This window comes from Drosophila navojoa, chromosome 5 (genome assembly GCF_054131105.1).
Source record: "Drosophila navojoa isolate 15081-1374.11 chromosome 5, UAZ_NAV_1.0, whole genome shotgun sequence".
Lineage (NCBI taxonomy): Eukaryota > Metazoa > Arthropoda > Insecta > Diptera > Drosophilidae > Drosophila > Drosophila navojoa.
This window is the reverse complement of record NC_142893.1, coordinates 6,681,449-6,702,607: the sequence shown is the minus strand read 5'-3', so window position 1 is coordinate 6,702,607 and position 21,159 is coordinate 6,681,449. Positions and strand designations below refer to the sequence as shown.

The following is a 21,159-nucleotide window of genomic DNA, read 5'->3' as shown; positions in this document are numbered from 1 at the left end:
CCTTTTGTGTGTTGTTATCATAAATTTATGCGCTCGTTTCATAAACGACAACAACGAAAGTTGTTTGATGTTGTTGTTGCAGTTCTTGTTGCTGTTTCTGCTGCTGCTGCTGCTGCTGTTGTTGCTGCTGTTGCTGCTGCTGCTGTTGCTGCTGATGAGCTCAATACACCACTGGGTATATTGTTGCAGTTGCAGCAGCAATTCTGACTCTGCTCTCGACTGACCAGTTTCAGTTGTTGCATTTCTTCGCTTAACCCCGCCTCGTTACTCGCGCTGCACTCCTGGGAATCAGGTTAACTTTTGTGTGCAGCGCGCCAAAGTTTTTAATAAATTGACAAAAGTTTGTCATATGCATTGTTTGCCACAAAATTGCGCACAAGTGGCCCGTTCTCAATCTCGTCGAATCTCGCTGCAGCTCTATGTGTATCTGCGGCAGCTTACAGTGTTCCATTTACCGCTATTGCCCGACTCTATGCACATGCATACATACATACATATGTATATACAAAAGGGCGGGTCGACTTTGCTCTGACTTGGTGGCTTCATTTGTTGCCCTGTTGTTGTTGCTGTTGTTGCTGCTGCTGCTGCTGCCAGACGGCAGCAATGTCATTTTGATGAACTTTTGCCATTGCTCAAATAATATGCATTTCATTTTTATGATTGAAAATCTTTTTTAATACACTGCAGGCGACAGTGCGGGCAGGGTGTGAGCGTATCAGTGTGGCATGTGGAAATTGGAAAGTCCTTGGTGTGGGTGGGGGGTAGGCAGGTTGATAGATCACAGATTTATTAAATTGGTTATTCCATTAGTTAGCAGAAACAGGTCAAAGTTGAGCTGAAATTTTGATTAGTTTTATTATTTTATTTTTGTATGGATTTTGTATAAGGTTTATGCCATATACATACATATAGAAACATTCGAATGAAGGTGGGATATCACAATGAAAAAATAGTTATATGTATTTTTTATTATTATTAGTAATAATAAAGAAATTATTTATTATGAGCATATATATAGTCATGTACTTGCTATTATACTAAAATTAAATTAGAAAACAAATGAATAATAAATTCTGTTATATAGAGAATTACAGCTTGGTGTTAGTTTATGCTAGCTGGTTATCTTTAATCTATCAAATAATTTATAATAAATAATAATGAATTACCAATAGTCATACATGCTCAAATCTATCGACAACTAATGCTGAAAATTACAATAATTTGTATTATATTATTTTTTATATTATATTATTATAATATAATCTGCCTGAAGGCTTTAAACTAAATTTTTATTTAGAATAAATTCTTTGAGAAATTAAATAACTAAATAAAGAGATATTATTTTGTCCCATTAATTTAATTAATATAGTATTATATTATATTTTACTAAGTTAAATTATTTTAAATTTCTCTATATTATTAAGTTAGTATATAACATTATCTATAATCATATGATAACCATCATATACTATAAAATGGTATTTACTAGTTCTATATTAAATATTTAATTAAGGTATGTAAAATGTAGTGTATTCAGACAGTCGCATATGCCCAAAATCGCGCAGACATTGCAATCTTTTCACGCAATGCCACAAAGTAAAGGGATAAAAACACTTGAAGAGTGTTTGCCAAAGACTTTGACTTGATACGCTCTCTCTTGCTTTCGCTCACATAAATCTCTTCCTCTCTCTCTCTCTCTCTCTCACTCACTCTATTACCAACTACCACAATATTATGTCTGTTGAATTTAATTAGAACTACTTCAGCATTTATTTGATTTGTTTTTGTGTTTGCCGTTTTTCCTACGGTTTTTGAGCAGCTTTTCGCTTTTGACTGTCAGCTGTGGCTGTTGTTGTTGTTGTTTTTTATGGACGTAAATGCAGGTAGCAGCAGCAACAGCAGCAGCAGCAGCACCTCAGCTGGCTGCACGCTGTGCTCAGGTAATTACCTGTGTATTTAAACTTTTCATATTTTTGCTGGTACAAAAGCATTTTCGATGCCTTTGAAAGTTAACAACATGCAACAGTTGTTGTTGTTGTTGCTGTTGCTGCTGTGTTCTAGTTGTTGTTAGTAAATTTACATGCATTTCTCATAGGTTTTTTAGGTTTACATACGTATATTTATGCTACTCATGCCACATGCCACATGCTGCATGCTCAGTTCCAGTTGCCATTTGCTGCTGCTGCTGCTGTTGTTGTTGTTGTTGTTGTTTTATATTTCATTTTACTTTCAACTGCAACACAAAAAGTGGCACATGTCGGCTGCACAGTTTGTAATCAAATGTAATGCAACACAAGCACACACACACACACATACACATACACTCATAGAGAATTTATGAAAAAATATGAGAAAATGAGCAAACACTAGCTGCAGTCGCAGCTACTTCGTGTGGCATATATGAATAGCCCTGCTTAATGGCAAGTAAAAGTATCTGATACCAAAATTTATTTCACCTGCCTTGCCGTGCCTTTGCTTTGCACCACCCTGCCCCACCCAGCCCCACCCAGCCCCACCCTGCTCTGCCTTGCCGTGCCGTGCCTCTGTTTCTGTCAGTTTCACTTGGAAAGGCAGACAACAAGAATTTTCACTTTTCTTCTTAGCAAGTTGCTGGCGTTGTTTAGCCCTTGGCAGACAACGTTGCAATGTTGCATGCCACATGCAAAAAAGCAACAGCAACAACAGCAACAGCTGATTATTATTTGCCATTATTGTTATTGTCAATAATTTCAACTTGATTTGCCTTGATTGGCAGACACTTGAAAGTGCCAAGGGAGAATCAGGATTCACAAGCAGAAGCAATTTATTGTAACAATTGAGTGTATCATCGAGTGTCTGTGTGAGTGTGTGTGCGTGTGTGTGCCAAGGCTTGTTGTGCATGCACATGCACAAAATTTTCGGCTTGCTTTTTATCAAACAATAGTTCAAGGTTGCATGTAAATAATGTCATTAGTTTGATATTTTATAGGGGGAGCAGCAGCAGCAGCTGGGGGAAAAACTTTATTTAATTTATTCTCAAGTGCATTGAAGTTCTACACAAAGGAATTTGAGCATGGAATTTAAATAACAAAAGCAAACTAAAGCAATAAACTATATTGAAATGCAGCAAGAATTTAGCTGCAGTTTACATAGAATGCAGCTAGACAAGGTAGAGCTGAGGAGGGGAAACAAAATTAAAAGATGAGCTAGAATTTAGCTTGAATGCAGTTTAAAGACAGAGCTAGAATTGAATATGTATTACAAGTAGAATATATCTGAATATTAGTGAAAGAATATAACTAAAATGTAAGTGAAATATAGAGTAAAACTTTTCTTGACTATATGTAGATAATATAGCTGGTATATGATATATATAAATAGTATATATTTGATTGTAAAAATATGACTAAAATTTAATTGGAATATAGAGTAAAAGTCAGCTTGATTATATGTAGATTATATAGGAAAAATATATCATATATGTATATGATGTATATACGGATTTGAAATGAAACTGCAATAGAGTTTAAAAAAAACCCCTTGCTATATAAGCAAAAAATATCTAAAATAACTAGAAAATTCAAATATAATATATATATATAGCTAAAATATAACACAACATTTTGTAGATATTCAATAATTTAAGGCTATACAAATTTGGCTTTTAAGAGCTAAAATATAGCTATAAGAGCTAAAATAAATATGGAATAAAAACTCAGCTAGAACTCGGCTAGAACTCAGCTTGCATATAGTTAAAAGATTTTTTTTTCTAATGGTTAAGGCATTAATGATCAAATGCATTTATTGTTAATTGGAAATTTAATTGTAATTTCTTTTGTTTTAGTTACATTTTCCATTGTAAAGAAATTTATATTCAATTTATTATAAACCAAAGAGAAACTTGGAGACGAACTTTGTTTGAACCTTAAGAAAAATTCCATAAAACTAAAATCTAATTAAAGTTTTTTTTTTGTACTTTCGTAATGTAATTTAATAGCTCAAGATATTTGACAAATTAATGGGCCAATTTAAGTTTTAGGCAACTCTCTCTCTCTCTCGCTCTCTCTATTATTATATGTAATGCAAATTAGTTGCGAACTTTCGTTCGATGAGTTCATATGTTATTCAACTTGGAGCTATTGCTCATAATTTTGTGGCCAATTGCATTTCCTGTTCTGCTGGCCAAGTCCTAAGCATGTTGATAGAAACAACATTTGAGCACGTGGCCATTGTTCATGGGGCTATTAAAAACTAAATGAAATTTTCATGCATGGCCACAAAACTAATTACAAACTGAAGTGTCAAGCAATTGAGGCAGAGTTTTGTAGTTGTTATAGTTGTAGTTGTTGTAGTTGTAGCTGAAGTTGAAATGGAAGTGTTTGCCAGCCAAGAGGCCAGCCAAAAAGTTGACTGCAGCAAAAGCCCACACACATAGCCACACATACACTCACACACACACACATGTACACATGGCACTTATACGTAAGTTATAAGTGCGCCAGACGGAATAAAAAATGTGGTCTACCCCGAAAAAATGAAATAAAAAAATATATATAGAGCTAGTAAAGTGGAAGTGCTAGACTAGAAAATACCTGAGCTGAGGTTGAACTCTAAATTAGCTATATATGTATAACTCTTTACATTTATAGCTATATGGAACTCTATACATTTATAAGGAGTTTTCATAATCCACTAATTAATTATTGATTTCTGGCGGGCAAGCACTAGAAGGAGGCTACATCGAGAAATGCAGCCAGACAGAAAGATAGACCTAGCTATCGTTATATAGGTCTGCCATAGCAGTTCTTATTCCCTTCTCATTTTCTTCTCCTAGGCAAGGAACATATCAAATTTTATTGCTAGTTGTTACATACCCCGCGAATGAAATCAATATACCCCGTTTACACGCACACACATTTGCAGCACGCTGCAGGGCATACAAAGAGGCCCAACGAACGAAACTAACGAAACGAAGTTTTTTCTTTTCTTTATATTTGTTTATTTCTTGGCTTTTTTTTTTTTTGTGAAAAATGGCTGCAACATAAAAATTGACCTCAGCGACAAAGGCGGCGACTCGGTTGCTGTTAGATGTTCGTTTTATTTTTTATTTTTTTATCTTTATTTTTTTTTTTATGCTTAGCCGAAATAGTTGGAGACAGCCAGGCGCACAAACTAGAGACGACAAACACACTCAGACACACACACACACACACACACACACTGAAAAGTGGAGCAGCAATTGCCGAGTGGCTGCATTGCATTGCAAACTTGTAGTCGCAGCACTTGGACAACGGAATTGAAATCGGCTGGGCAACAACAACTGAGAGAGCGCGTGTCTATGTTGTGTCCATGTGGTCTATGGCGCGGGGCCAGACAAATTACAGTAGCCAGATTTCTCGTCTTTCCGATGTTGTTTTGCATTTTGCTAAAAAGTTAAAGCCATGCCACGCCTACCCCGTGGCCGATGCCGCCCTGGCTGGCTCATGTTTTTTGCCTCTTGCTGCTGCTGCTGCTGCTACACGCGCTGAACGTGTTTTTTGTGTTGCTGTTGTTGTTGTTGCTGTTGTTGTTGCTGTGTGTTTTTTTTATGCCTTGCATGTTGCGGTGTTTTTTTTGCTATCTACTGCTGTGGCTGCTCTTCTACTGCTTTTTCAAATGCTCCAAAGAATGTGGTTTACTTTTTGGATGAGTTAACAAGCGAATCGTAGTACGTGTTGCTGCTGTTGTTGTTGTTGTTGCAGTTGCTTGTACATACATGATTTTGAGTCTAATTTGAGCGTTTGCCAGCAACACAGATTTGTCATAGCAAGTGTGTGTGTGTGTGTGTGTTGTGCTCGAAATAGCTCATAGATCAGCATCGAGTGATAGTTTAAGTCAACAACTGACGTGACAAATTGTGCATAATTTTAAAGCCTAAGAATGCAAATATATACATATATATATATGCATATATTTAAATAAATTTTAAGTGCATCTTTTAGTGTTTTGTTTTAGCACAAATTACTAATAAATTCTATTTATATATTTATTTGTTTTTGCCATTTTAGCTACCAGCTGAGAAGAAGTCAAGCCTTGCAGTTTTTACGGGTAAGCTGGAAATTATTTACCTATGCTTGAATAGCTATTTAAATACATATATATTATATATATATACATGCACATGAGCTGAGCTTAACTGCCGTTGACTCTGGTCATAAATCAGCTCGGCTGGCAGTTTGTCATTTCGGTATGCAGCTAGAGAATCTTTTAACTGTGCAGTGAATGTGTGCACAACAAACAAAAAACAGAAGCTGTGCCATAAATAAGCGAAATGCAAGTTGAACTGAGGCTACTACATTCAGCTTTTATGAAGTCTAGTAACTGAGTCGAGCTATTGTTGCCATTTTCAAATGGTGCTTAATTTTGACTAGAGTTGAAATTTAAGTTATATATTGGAGTGAAAATAGTTTCATATTTAACAGAATATTTAAAAGAGGAATAGAAATAGATTTATGTATGTTTAATTGGAACTATTCTTACTTACTTTCTCTTAGTCTTTTCATAGTCTTGAACCCATAAGACTTAACTCGACTTAATCAATAATAATCTCATATTTATTAAAACTCACATCAACAAATTCATAGAAGCATATGCAAACATGCAAATGTGCTTAATTTGCTGTAGATAGTCTATGATATTTATAGAAAATTGTCAAATTAATTTCCTTTATGTAATACAAGCAAATATGTTAATTTTCTATAGCTACTCCATGGCAAACATTTATAGAAAATTGATTGAAGTTGGCATTCGAGTGAAATGTAGCAATTGCAATTATTTGGCTTTTATGCTTAACTCATTACACATATACATACATACATATATGTATGTATGTGTATATGGATATGTGTGTCTATGCCTTAAGACTGACTTGTTTACTTATTCATATTTCAGCGCCAGAAATTCTATAACTTCAAGCAGCTGTAAATTGCCAAGCACACACACACACACACATGCACACATGTACATATTTCAATTCCCAAATATACACATGGCTATAATATAGAACTTCCGCATTTATAGTGCTTGGCTTCATGTGTCAGTTCACAATAGATTTATGCCGTTGGTTATTGTGACTTGCAGTTGACATAGGGCTATGTATAACCACTGATATATTTACATATATATATATATGCATATGTGTATGTGTGTGTGTGTGTGTTTGCTGTACTACATCTAAAGTACAGCACTTAGTTGTGCAGACCGCAATTTTGGTCACATCTGCAATTTGCTGTCAGCTACGATGTATTGCCATGACTAAAAATATATATAGATAGATATATGTATATAGATATATTAGTGTCTGCATAAGTGCCACAAAATTTCGCTTGAGCCTGTGCCAAATGTGTCAATTCATTGGCAAGCAGCAGCCAAAGCCGAAGCCAAAGCCAAAGCCAAGTGCTAAACGCCTTAGCTTAATGGCGTCCGCTCTGCATGTGTGTGTGTGTGTTTGGCTGTCACGTATGTTAATGAGGCCTAGTTCTGTGATCATAAACAGTTTATAAAATAGAAATGTATATGCGCACACTTTTCTTTAATAGTTTTTTCTTGAGTTGAGTCATAAACGGGCGGCCTAAACTCTGTAGTGTGGCTGTGTAGTGTCTTCTAGCTCTTCCTGCTTGATGACGCACTTTAATTTCGGTTTTATATTTCCTCTGTTTCGGGGCGTGTCCTCATTTGCCGCTGACATTTGTCGCACGACGGGCTGTTCGGGCCATGGCCCACGCGACTCAAATTTATTACCAACTGCTGCTGCTGCTGCCGCTGCTGCCGCTAAGCGATTCGCTGATGTTGATGCTGATGCTGGCTTATTTATGGTGCTGCTGCGTGGGCGGCTGCGGATTCGTTGAATGTTTCTACCAACAACAGTTTTATCTTTCTTTTTAATTTTTTTTTCTTCACATTTTATTTTTCGTTTCTTTTTTTCCGGCAGCAAACGGTTGCAAATTGCGCTGTCTGCGGCGACATTTCACTCTAATGCTGTAAAGTGAAATTAGTTGGCTTCATAATTATTTATGTAGCTCTTTTTTTTGACGTTATGCTCGTTCGGGCTGCGATGCAAAGAGCGGGTATATTGGCTTTGGGCTGTTTGACTGTTGAAGCTTAAGATATGCAAACTTGAGCTTAGTTTGATATGATTTGTATATGAAACATACAGAAATTGAATAATAATAAAATAAATATATTAATAAACATAATAATAATATATATTCTTCTTGACCCATATTCTAAATCATGTAAAGTTTTGTCTGATGAATTGCGGGTTATATAGATTAATAAATTGATATATTGATAGATTGAAAAATATATTGATAATTTGATTAATTTATATCTTAAAACATAGATGAATGAATTTATGTATTAATATATAATTAAATGAATTTATGTCTTGATATATAAACGTATTGATAGATTGATACTCTGGTAGGAAAAATCTGAAGATAGCTAAATTTATATATATAGATAGCATTTAAATACCTATAACTAGGTTCTCTCAAATATTTATTCAATTATTTCTCGACAGCAAACGAGCATTACTCAGTCGCATACGCTCGCCGCCTCCTCCCACTTCATCTAATTTAATACAGCTTTTTAGCTAATTTCTCAAGTAGCGCCAATAAATTCTGGCAGCAGTTTTGCTTTGTGGCGTGTTACGGTAGCATTTGACACCAATTGTTGTTGTTGCTGTTGTTGTTGTTGCTGGTGCTGTAATTGCACGCTATTGTTACTGCTGCTGTTGCTGCTGCTGCTGCTGCTGCTGCTGCTGTGGCACGTCATTCAAATGGCAGACAGCCAACGAACTTCGTGTTTAAGTGTTTGGCTGTGAAGTTTAAGTTTTTTTTTAGCACTTGAGCTGCATTTCGTTAGGCTGTCAGGCGAAGGTCAAAATGCTGCTGTATATTGTTGCTGTTGCTGCTGCTGTTGTTGTTGCAATCATTGTCCATCCACCTGCGCTGCAGTTTGTCAAGTACTTCAATCAGTTCACCCCACACACACACACACACACTCGTACTCAAATTAATTGTAGCAAATTATGAATAGCTGGTTGAAAGCGCTTCAATTGACCGGGTCTAGTAGAACAACAACAACAACAACTGCTGCCCACTTGGCTGGTCAATGCCGTCGTTTGTTGCTTTTGTTTGTCTATTGCCTTTTTTTGTGTTTTACTGAGGTTTTTTTGGTTTTTTGGTTTTCTGTTTTGTGTTTTTGGCTCTGCCCGCAGTTAAAACAAAGCTAACGGTACACATTTGTATTTCGTATTTGCCTTTGCGCTGTGGTTTTTAACGAGATTTCGTGATGTTTTGATTCCAACTGGCAACTGGAGCGCGCATACAGGCAAACAAATACACATACGCAGATACAGATACAGATACAGATACAGATACAGATACAGATACAGATACAGATACAGATACAGATACAGATACAGATACAGATACAGATACAGATACAGATACAGATACAGATACAGATACAGATACAGATACAGATACAGATACAGATACAGATACAGATACAGATACAGATACAGATACAGATACAGATACAGATACAGATACAGATACAGATACAGATACAGATACAGATACAGATACAGATACAGATACAGATACAGATACAGATACAGATACAGATACAGATACAGATACAGATACAGATACAGATACAGATACAGATACAGATACAGATACAGATACAGATACAGATACAGATACAGATACAGATACAGATACAGATACAGATACAGATACAGATACAGATACAGATACAGATACAGATACAGATACAGATACAGATACAGATACAGATACAGATACAGATACAGATACAGATACAGATACAGATACAGATACAGATACAGATACAGATACAGATACAGATACAGATACAGATACAGATACAGATACAGATACAGATACAGATACAGATACAGATACAGATACAGATACAGATACAGATACAGATACAGATACAGATACAGATACAGATACAGATACAGATACAGATACATACAGATACAGATACAGATACAGATACAGATACAGATACAGATACAGATACAGATACAGATACAGATAAATACAGATACAGATACAGATAACAGATACAGATACAGATACAGATACAGATACAGATACAGATACAGATACAGATACAGATACAGATACAGATACAGATACAGATACAGATACAGATACAGATACAGATACAGATACAGATACAGATACAGATACAGATACAGATACAGATACAGATACAGATACAGATACAGATACAGATACAGATACAGATACAGATACAGATACAGATACAGATACAGATACAGATACAGATACAGATACAGATACAGATACAGATACAGATACAGATACAGATACAGATACAGATACAGATACAGATACAGATACAGATACAGATACAGATACAGATACAGATACAGATACAGATACAGATACAGATACAGATACAGATACAGATACAGATACAGATACAGATACAGATACAGATACAGATACAGATATACACAGATAGATACATATTTACAGACCTTTACCTACATTATTACTTACATATTTAGCTACAGTTAGCAACTGGTTTCTGAGCCTAACTTCACTTATTTAACTTGTAATTCATTCGCTTTGTATGCCTCCACACGCCAATTGAATGCAGATTTAAGTGAAATATTGCCAAAATAAATTGTAAATCCCGCAACTTCAAACTTAAAATATACAACGCGTCTCAGTCGATGTCTTCATCGTCATCATCATTATCATCATCGCCGCTGTTGTTGTTGCTGTCATCCTGCTCAGCGTCTTTGCGTCTTTGCGCGCGCCCTCATTATAAAGCACAAATCATGCATTGCGTTTACTTAACGGTGCTCGAGCAAACCAAAAAGTAAATAAAGCTGACAAATTTATTGTCGCCGACGACATAAATCGGTATCGCAGCTGACCCACAATTTGCGGCTGCCAAGTTTTCAAAATGTGTCAGCGTCAAGCAAATTTGCCAAAAATCGTGCTGTAATTGACATATATATATGTACATACATATAGACATTCGTTCGCATTATACAGTTTGTCATGCATATATATACACACACACACACGCATACGCATGCTTACATGTGTCTGGTGTCGTTCGCATTCTCATTATGCATGCGCTGGCAAAACAAAAGACTGAAGTAACGAACTTGCCGCCAAACGAAGTTCATGTGAAATAGATAATGAATATCGCGCTCGATTTGGATTAGAGTTTGATTTATGTATATATCCGAAATAGTTTGTATTCAATTATTGATTTTTAACTACATGAATTGAGCATTTGCTTTTATTTATTTGCATTTTCTGTTCATGATAATTAAATGTGAATCATGCTGCATTTATTTAGAGCAAACACTTTTGCTTGAATATATATTCAATGTATTCATTCATAAAAAAAAATAAGGTTTTATGAGATTTGTATTTATTATATAATTTAAAATTGATAATTTAAAAAATATGCATATTTGTTGTTTATTTTACTTTAATTTAATTATATTTATTTTATGGCAATATTTTAAATCAAAATAAATTGCATAGATATTATATATGAATTTTTTAAATGCTTTCATTTTTATTTTAATTTCTTAGAAATCTTTTAATTACGTCTTCTCACATATTTAAGAACCTTTCATCAAAGCACATACTCAAATTAATTTCTTTTAATTTTGTTTCCTCATGAATCACTGTGCCTCTAGCTTTCTGTTTATCTAGATAAACATAAACATTTTATATTAGGTTAAAGTTACATAAATTTTAATGCCTCTAGATTGTACCTGTTCTATTTTTCGCCATCACCCAAACAAAAAAAAAAAAGCTCTTTTGATCCGACCGCATTAATCTCAGGTCCAGCCTTAACTAGATTACCTCTAATTGATAAGCTTATGGAATGTTAATGCGCTGCTAAGTGTGCTCATTTATTTGAAGCCAAATCTACGCTCGTTTTATTTCTTCCACTTGATTTATTTTTGCAGATATTCCCAGTTGGATTTTTCTTCGTTTTTCGTTTTTTCTTAATTTGCATCCATCAAATAGGTTTTTGGGGCATTTCTCTTTTGTATGCTAACTTGATATTTATATATGGGAATTGGTTTCTTATTTAATTCTGGCTGCGCTGTCCGCTAATAAGCTGCTAAATGCTTGAAAACAAAAATTTCACTTTTTCGGGTTGTGGTTTGAGGCTGTCGCTCCCACTGCTGCTAAAAAACAAAATGCGAACCGGTTAAATTGCCAAAAAAAAAAAAAAACAAAAGCAAAACAAAACAAATTCCGACATAGTTAAAATTAATTTTGCTGCTGTTTTTTTTTTTCTCCTTTTTTTTTGCAATTTTAATTAAAGCATTTTGTGGACAGTGAAAGTCGTCAGCCACCCAAAAATTCTCAGCGTTTTTGGCCTCATGAATTGCGGCCAATTGTTGGCATCCGTTGCGTTAAGAATCTGCTAAGTGCAAAGCGGCGTGAGGCTGTTAAATTTAATTAACATTAGCTAACAAAAGGCCGAGCAAATACCAACAACAGCAATAAGAGTTACAACAACAACAACAACAACAACAATGCACAATTTGTGGCAATTTCTTTGGCATTTTTCCACTTGCTTTTTTTTTCGTCTCACTCTCGAGGAAAAAAGCGCAAACTGTGTGGCAAGTTAATTAATTTGGTTAATAATGCGCTGTTTACAGTTATGCCTGCCTGTTATTGTTGTTGTTGTTGTTGTTCCGGTGCTCATTTGTTTTTATTATATTTTATTTTCGTTGCTGTTTCATCAGGTAGTCGTTGCTCTCGCACACTTGACTGGGCCATTTGAATGAGAGGCAGCTAACAGAAACAAAGTTTTTGCCTTTTTGAAGTGAGGTAAGCACTTGAGTGTGCCTGGGCCAGTTCTATAGACAGACAGACAGAGAGAGGGAGGGTGAGAGGGCAAGGGATAGATAGCGTGGCAGACCACGTAACTGAAATGTCCTTCTGCTGTGGCAGAAATTCTTCAGCGTGCATTGACATTGAGGCATTGAAGCTTTTTCGAGTGGCTGTGCCTGAGTTGAATTTAACACCTTCCCGGCATGTAAAGCCCAAAAGCAGACCAGACCAGACAATAGCAAAGCAAACAGAGAGAAAAAAATAAAAAAAAGGAGCCTAGCAACAATGACAACATAGAAGCTGCTGCAGCAGCAACAGTCGTCGCTCAGCGCCCTTTAAGGCTTTGATGACCCAGCGCGGAACGTGACGTGATGTATGTGTGTGTGTGTGTGTGTGTGCGTTGCGAACAGCAATGCGACATTTTTAGTTTGAAATTGATTTTCCCCATGCGACTGACAATGTTGCCAACTATAACAGCAGAGCAACAAGAGGAACAACTGCAGCAGCAGCAGCAGCAACAACAACAACAACAACAACAACGACGTTGACCTTGCTTTAGCTGCATGGCTTGCACACCCGAGGGACTTGGCAATTGCTGGCCATAAATGCGCTAAGCAGCTGCCCATTGTGGACACACACACACACACACTCACACACACATGCACCGAAATGGTCATGAAGCGTTGCGCATTAGAACACAACTTACCAAATATAAACAAAAGACTTAGGCAACGAACTTCTGCGTACTGCTAAACAAAAACAAAAAATGAGTGAGAGAGAGAGAGATGGAGAAAAAAAGCTAAACAATGGCGCGTGCTATGTCTAAAAAAGCCAAAGCCAAAGCCAAAAGCCTGTTTGGCCACAGCCATTGCGTAGCTGGAAACCTGCTCTGATCATGAAAATGCATTTCAGCTCAAGCTTCAGCTTCAGCTCTGCCTCTGCCGCTGCCTCCGCCTCTGCCTCTGCCTTTGCTCTGTTCTCTCTGCTCTCGCAACGCTCTGTTGTTTGTTGTGTCTTTTGTTTAGCGTTGATCTAATAGGCTCATGTGCTTGGCTAACGAAAGTTATTTATGCATGCAACAAGTCTACTTAAGCCTGCATGCGTCATCGGTTGCTGTTCATAATTTATGCCAAAGACTTGCAACAACAATAGTGTGGTTGTTGTTGTTGTTGTTGTTTTCTTTTTTTGTTGGCGTGGGTGTTAATGGCGACTGCAGCGCAAACAGAGCGGCAACAGCAGCACAACAACAACAACAGCAGCAGCAGTCACGCCAGCAAATACTCAGCTGTGGCGTATAGAGTATAGGAAAACAAGCTAAACAACTACGACAAGAACAGCAGCAGCAGCAGCAGCAGCAGCCACATTAACAACAACAACAACAACAGCAACAACTGCTGCTGCTGCTGGCTGCTTGAAAAGGGTCGACGACTTTTGCGCCCGCATTGGCACCCAGCAACGTGCAATGTGCAACGTGCTACATGCAGCTGGCAATGGCCGCTGTGCCGTTGCGAGTGGCATAAACCAAATAAATGGAAATTGTTTAAAGTTTACTTTGGTTTATGGCCTTAGCCATTGCTAACTCTCCCGGCCTGGCTGCCAATGCTAATTGCATTGGAATGTCCACAAATGCAAAGAGATGCTGGTCATTTGCGTGGGCTGAAACGGCAGCAGCTGTTGCTAGTTGCTGGTTGCTGTTAATTATGAGCATTTGCCAACATTGTCAGGCTATACTAAAAATCTAGTACTATTTTTAGCCATAGTCTTGACGGGGCTTTAATTGAGTTTCCTTTGGACCAGAAATTGGCTAAGAATTACGAAAATTTTTGTGTGAGCATTTGAGAGGTAAATAATAGAGATAGATAGAGAAAGATATTTGTTTCGGCTCACTTATATATATTTTGGCAAGGTTTCAGTTATACGCGCTTCAGTTAACTATATTAGTATAATAATATTTATTTTCAATATTTTTGGAAGATCTTTGCATACATTTCCTCCAAGTTATGTTAAATTTTATATTAATATTTATATATTTTAAATTTTGTGTTTTTTTTTTATATTTTATATTATATTTTATGTTTTATATTTTATATTTTATATTTTATATTTTATATTTTATATTTTATATTTTATATTTTATATTTTATATTTTATATTTTATATTTTATATTTTATATTTTATATTTTATATTTTATATTTTATATTTTATATTTTATATTTTATATTTTATATTTTATATTTTATATTTTATATTTTATATTTTATATTTTATATTTTATATTTTGTATTTTATATTTTATATTTTATATTTTATATTTTACATTTTATATTTTAGATTTTAGATTTTAGATTTTATATTTTGTATTGTATATTTTATATTTTATATTTTAGATTTTATATTTTATATTTTATATTTTATATTTTATATTTTATATTTTATATTTTAGATCTTAGATTTTATATTTTATATTTCATATTTCATATTTCATATTTTATATTTTATATTTTAGATTTTAGATTTTATATTTTATATTTTATATTTTAGTCAGACTTTGAAGCACTGTTTTGCTCAAATAAATTCTTCAGAATAGCTTATGTATAAAAAATTAAAGTACTATTCAGACAATTAGTCAATCCACAGGGTTTAACATTTCTATATTTCATAAATGTATATAAATTTTATATTTTTATATGTTAGCTATATTTTTAGCCAGCTTTCAGTGAGTTACTTTTTAGCCGAGGATGAAGCAAAATACAAAAATTGTTGGGATCTATATAAATATGATTTTTTGTTGGGATCTATATAAATATGATTTTTTGGCTGTTAATTTCATTTCATTCAATGCTAAAGAAAAATGTCAACTTTTCTTTAATACTGTGTCCATTATTTTATTTATTTTTTTTTTTTTTTTACATTGCCTTTGCTTTAATTGCAGTGTAGTTCAGAATTAAATATTATTTATTTAAAAAATTTAAAATATTATTTTTAATATTTAAATTATTATTAAATGCTATTTAAATGCCACAAATACTCGAAGCATTCATTGATCAATTTAAATAATTTAAAAAAAAACACACCCATACAAAAACATATCTATTACACATAAATTTTCGTTAAAAACTTCTCCTAACTACGTATAGTGGAGGGTGGGAAGTAGAAGGTGCGAAATGGTTCGCCGGTACCATTGAAAAACTTGGACTGAAACTCCACCCAATGCAAGCGCAAGGTATGCAAAAATGCTGAGAGACCCTCCATCATGACCAAAATGGCAACAGTTAAAATGCTCCAAACGAAGAAGGCTGCAATTAGTATGGGAACGGCAAAATAGATGGGTAACGTATTCTTCAGGCCCCTCTCGAGCACCATATTCCACAGGACATCGGACAATTGACTGTGGGCCAGGGACAAGGCCCACAAGCGCAAATACGAGGCCGTATGCGAAACAGAGCCCAGAACACTCTCGATCGTATGGATGCACGAGTGTATCCAAATTTCGGACATATCGAACTCAAGGGCATCGTCGAGCGTGTACAGCTTTGGCGACGAACGACGATCGTAGTCCTCAAAGTCGATGGTGTAGCGCAACGAGGAGCGCATTTCCTTGAGTGTATTCCTGCTGCTGCGATGCAGTTCTTCCGAATTATGGTGCCTCCTGTGATGCTTCATCAATTGCTTCTGGCGACAGGTCAAATAGATCGGTTTGCCGGCCAATAGCACCGGCACCATCGCTAAGGCTATAAAAACGAGAACATATTCCAATGTGCGTTCATGTGGAAACATGCCCGTGTTGCAGGTCTTCACCTCCATCTCCGTGGTCTTCATCAGCATCATGTCGATGAAGGTAATGAGCACAGATGGGGCACACGCTGAATTGTATGGCGCCTGCTTCAAGCCCCCATACGTTAGCCACTTGAAGAAGATGAGAAAGACGAGGTAACAGAACAAACACATCATAAAGATGATGAGCGGAATGACGACTAGAAATAGATCAGCCTTGCGCTTCAAATGGATGCAATTGACCGCCGACAATGTGAGGCCGAACATCATTTGGGCAATGCCCAATATGATGGCCAGTTTCATTTTGAGTGAATTGAACGTTGTGATGGAATCCTCGCCACTGATCTTCCAGATCGGATCGACACCGATGGGATAGGGATGGCCCGAGTAGAATTTGGGATCATTGCTATTCAATGTCAGCTGTGAGGTCATGCCCATCAGGGTGGACTCATTGTACACACAGCTCCAGCTGGAGCCAAATAGGTTAATGGGCCGCGACATGATGTCGTTGTAGATGAAGCCAACGTATATGGAAAATATGCCCATTAGTAAAATGATATAGCGTCCGCTATATAAGATATTCCTGATCTCATTCTCGCTAACTGTCGTCCGATTCTCCTGCTCGATGCGTTTCTCCTCAAAGATCATGAAGCAGGCGAACAGCGTCAACAGAATGCCATGGCCCATATCACCGAACATGATTGCGAAGAGGAAGGGAAACGTTATTATCGTATAGGGAGCCGGATTCAGTTCACGATAGTCGGCGATGCCGTACGCATCGATCAGATTCTGAAAGCCCTGCGTAAACTTATTCAGCTGAAAATATGTGGGCGGCATGTGGCGCTGTGGGCGTGTACGTTTGATCAGCAGTGGCGCCGTGTACTTCTCCTCATCGCCCGTCGCATGGATGCCGTTGTTTAGGACACGCCGCACCTCGTCCGTTAACATTTTGGGCGTAAAGCATTCGACTTGCAGATATTTTTTACGATCCTGCGGGCCGATCGGATACAGACGATTTAGTAAATCATAGATTCGCAGGCTTTTGCGCAAGTTAATGCGCATTATATACAGATCGTTGGCAATGATTGTTAGCAAACGTTCGTGGGCTTTGCGCGTCTCGCCCAGCACCAGCTCCAAATCGTTAATATCCTTGGCCAATTGCTCGATCATAAGCATTCGCTGGGTCGGACTCTCCGGGCACTCAAAGATCACCACTTGAAATGCCTGGCAGATTTTCAATAATTTATGCCGAAACGCCGCCGCCGTCGTCATCAGGAGCACCACATATTTGGGCGGCATTTCCTTCTGCTGGCCCTTCGAGTTCGTGCTCGTCCTTGGCGAGTCTGTGTGCCGGACCAGGACATTGCGTCCATAGAAACGATAGATGAGCAGCTCAAAGGCTGGAAACTTTTCGACATGGATGCTGCCCAGTATATAATTCAATTGCGAGCTATGCCCTTCGATCTGCGACTGATCCCTCAACAGATTAATGATTGAGCTCTCCGTGTAGACCAGCTGGGCTTTACTGTTCCGTTTCACCTCCAGGAATTCATTGGCATGTCTCAGCGCAAAATTCTTCTCAATCATATAGTTGTAACGCTTCTCGAGCGTTGTCACATGCTCGATCACCGATGTCGCCTCCTCGTGCACACGGCGCAGCTTATGATCATATCGAATTATGTTGGATTCACGTGGCCGATGCACTGTATCCACGTCCGCATAATATACCTCCTTGATATCCGCATGCTTCAGCTGGGCCTCCAGATAGTCGACAATGCGCAACAGATCGCTGCAGAGCACCACGCGCTTCGTATAGAGGCCGTTCATGATGTGATCCTCGTCAAAGACATTATTGAACTGCATGCCGCCGTAGTGTCCCAGCTCCATGAGGCAATCGAAGGCATTCTCCATGTGCAGCAGCAGCAGGCACAGGTCCATCTCCTCGCTGCAAAAGAAGCCCATGCTGAACGCAGAGTGTTGTATGGGAAAATTCTCATATATATATATATTTTATAAACATGTGTTGAGGTTTTAGTATTTGTTTTTTTTTTGTGGAACTGACCTAGGCCAGGCCAGGCTAGGCCTGCTAATTGATATGTTAGCCAAACTAGTTGTTGCTGTTGTTGCTGTTGCTGTTAGTTGTCTTGGCATGTTTGCTGTGGCTGCACTTAATACGAGTAGCTAACTCAAGTCCGAAACAAAAACAACGGCCTGTGCATAAGATTAACTGCGATAATTTAACGTTTTACATGCTGCACTCTGCCTCAGTCTGCCCCTCCATCTCGTTGCTCGTTACAGTCACAGTTGCAGTTACGCCCACATTGCAACGCAACACTGAGCAACAACAGTCTGCAATCGCTTTGTTGCCTCGCTGGGAAACTTTGGGCTGAACTCTTTACAGCATTTGCTTGGCGAATTGCGTTCAAGCAGACATACATATATGAATGCACATACATACATACATATACATATGTATGAAGTCATGTACGGGAATAGCTATTTCAAATCAATTGATTAGAATTTATAATTCTTGGCAGGAATTTGCATTTGTGAGGGAAATTTTGTTGAGGGAAATTTCGTTGAATTGCATTTGCAAGGCATATATGTATTTAATATGAATATTTTATAACTGATGTATGTATGATGTATGTATGTGTGTGCATATATTGATTTCTCCTGTTTCTTGCTGTACATCTCTAACTCATTGTTTTTATGCCTCTACCTCTATAGGAGAACGCTAGAAATAGAGATATTTAGCGAGAGATAGTGAAGAGCTAGAGGAAGACGGATATCCTCCTTTACTTTTCTCTCTTATTTAACGCCAAATTAATATACATATATATGTACTTTACTTTATCTACATATCTTAATGAATATATTTATTTTGTCGTCCTCTCTGTCTCTATTTCCCTCTCTATATACATATAGCTATCTAAGTATTTTTCTCTCTCTCTCTCTTTCTCTCTCCCTCTCTCTCTCTCTCTCTCTCTCTCTCTCTCTCTCTCTCTCTCTCTCTCTCTCGTATACACATACTTTCTTTATCTCTATCCCACACTCTCTTTCTCTCTCTCACTTCTCTATCTCTCTCTTCTACTTGCTCTTTCCCTGACACTTTATCACTCATTTTCTATTCTACGCTCTCTCCATTTCCGTCCATTTCTCTATCTTAAGACTCTCTTCTTCAATCATAATACTCTACCTTTGATAAGCAACTCCCTTCTCTGTGGTTTTCAAGAGCTGTACAAGGCTGCTTCATCTCCTCCGGCTTCACTCCTTGTCTCTGTCTCCTTCTCTCTCTCTCTCTCTCTCTCTCTCTCGCTCTGTCTATGTTTCCTTCTCCACAAAGTAAATTTCAATTTGTTCGCCTACTGCCTGCCTGCGCTCCTTTCCCCGTTCGTATGCATTGAATTAAGTCTTATGATAAATGCTAATTAGTCGAGGGTATCGCTTAGTTCAGCTCTATATCATTCTAATTTGCATTTAATTAAGCTGCTGCATTTGCTTTGCTTTGCTTGCAGCTGGCAATGCGGCGTATGCTTAAGCTGCTTATATAACACACCAAGTGGCAGCAGCAATAGTTGTTGTTGCTGTTGCCATTGTTGTTGCTGTTGATTTTAGGTGTTATTTTCTCATCACATGCCACAAAAATAGATGCAGCAACATTTTCCCAGACAAATCGAAGTTAAAGCGTTTTAGACAAATCGTTTTGTAATTTTGAGACGATGTTATTGTTGTTGTTGTTGTTGCTAATGTTATTGTTGCTGTTGCTGTTGTTGTTGTTGATTTGATGCCAAAAGCGTTTTACTCATTAGCTGCTGCTAAAAGGAAAATGGCCCAAAAGTTTAGTACTTTGGTGAAAATCGTTGTTCGCCACGGCTGCCAACAGCGAACGCTGCTTGGGCACATAAATTGTTAGTTAGCAACAACAACAACAACAACATCAATGGCAACAATCAGCCCAATGGCAACAATGACTGAATCGGCTACAAACAATGAAAGTAAAAGTGCCAAAGCTCACTGCACTTGATAATTTCTTGGGCAAAGCTTGTTGGCGATCTCTAAATATGTTGTTGTTGCTGCTGCTGCTGTTGTTGTTGTATCGCAAGTCATTTAGCTGGACACTGGCTTTAACAATAACGTCGTTGTTGCTTGCGTTCGATTTCATTAGCTTTTATTGCAGCACTTTTGTTGTTGCTGTTGTTGCCAAAGAAATTAAGTCACCAAATTGAAAGTTAAAGGAAAGCAAAAGTGGGCGAATGTTTTCACTTTTTTTGGGGCCAACATTTAGCAAATTGCATTGAAGTCATTAAATGAAGTGCGGCGCAGAAATGAAAAGAAAGAAACTAACAGAGCTGCAACAGCAAAAGGCGTGCGGCTAAAGAGAGGCGTGGCATATTGACAGAGTTTGACTGAGAATCTCTGAAATGAAACCTTAAACAGGCTTGACAACATGTTGACCTTAATAATTATTTTAA

At 37.1% G+C, this 21,159-nt stretch overlaps 3 protein-coding genes across 6 annotated transcripts in view; 2 read left to right on the top strand and 1 right to left on the bottom strand.

Annotated features, from left to right (window-relative positions):
- tn (tripartite motif containing protein thin) overlaps positions 1–21,159 on the top strand; it is a 222,804-nt gene that overhangs the window by 52,450 nt on the left and 149,195 nt on the right. The gene's annotated exons all lie outside the window — the stretch shown is intronic.
- Positions 1–21,159, top strand: part of sano (CABIT domain-containing protein serrano) — a 139,296-nt gene that overhangs the window by 49,982 nt on the left and 68,155 nt on the right. For 3 of the 4 annotated variants that reach the window (XM_089261570.1, XM_089261572.1, XM_089261568.1), the window contains one exon: positions 6,027–6,066. The exons of the other annotated variant lie outside the window; for it this stretch is intronic. The gene's annotated coding sequence lies outside the window, so the exon portion shown is untranslated. The remainder of the gene's footprint in view (positions 1–6,026; positions 6,067–21,159) is intronic. 4 annotated transcript variants of the gene reach the window in all.
- Positions 15,947–18,695, bottom strand: Vha100-3 (Vacuolar H[+] ATPase 100kD subunit 3). The gene has a single exon (XM_018103719.3). It carries the CDS (start codon positions 18,644–18,646, stop codon positions 16,034–16,036), a length of 2,613 nt encoding a protein of 870 aa, XP_017959208.1. The 5' UTR covers positions 18,647–18,695; the 3' UTR covers positions 15,947–16,033.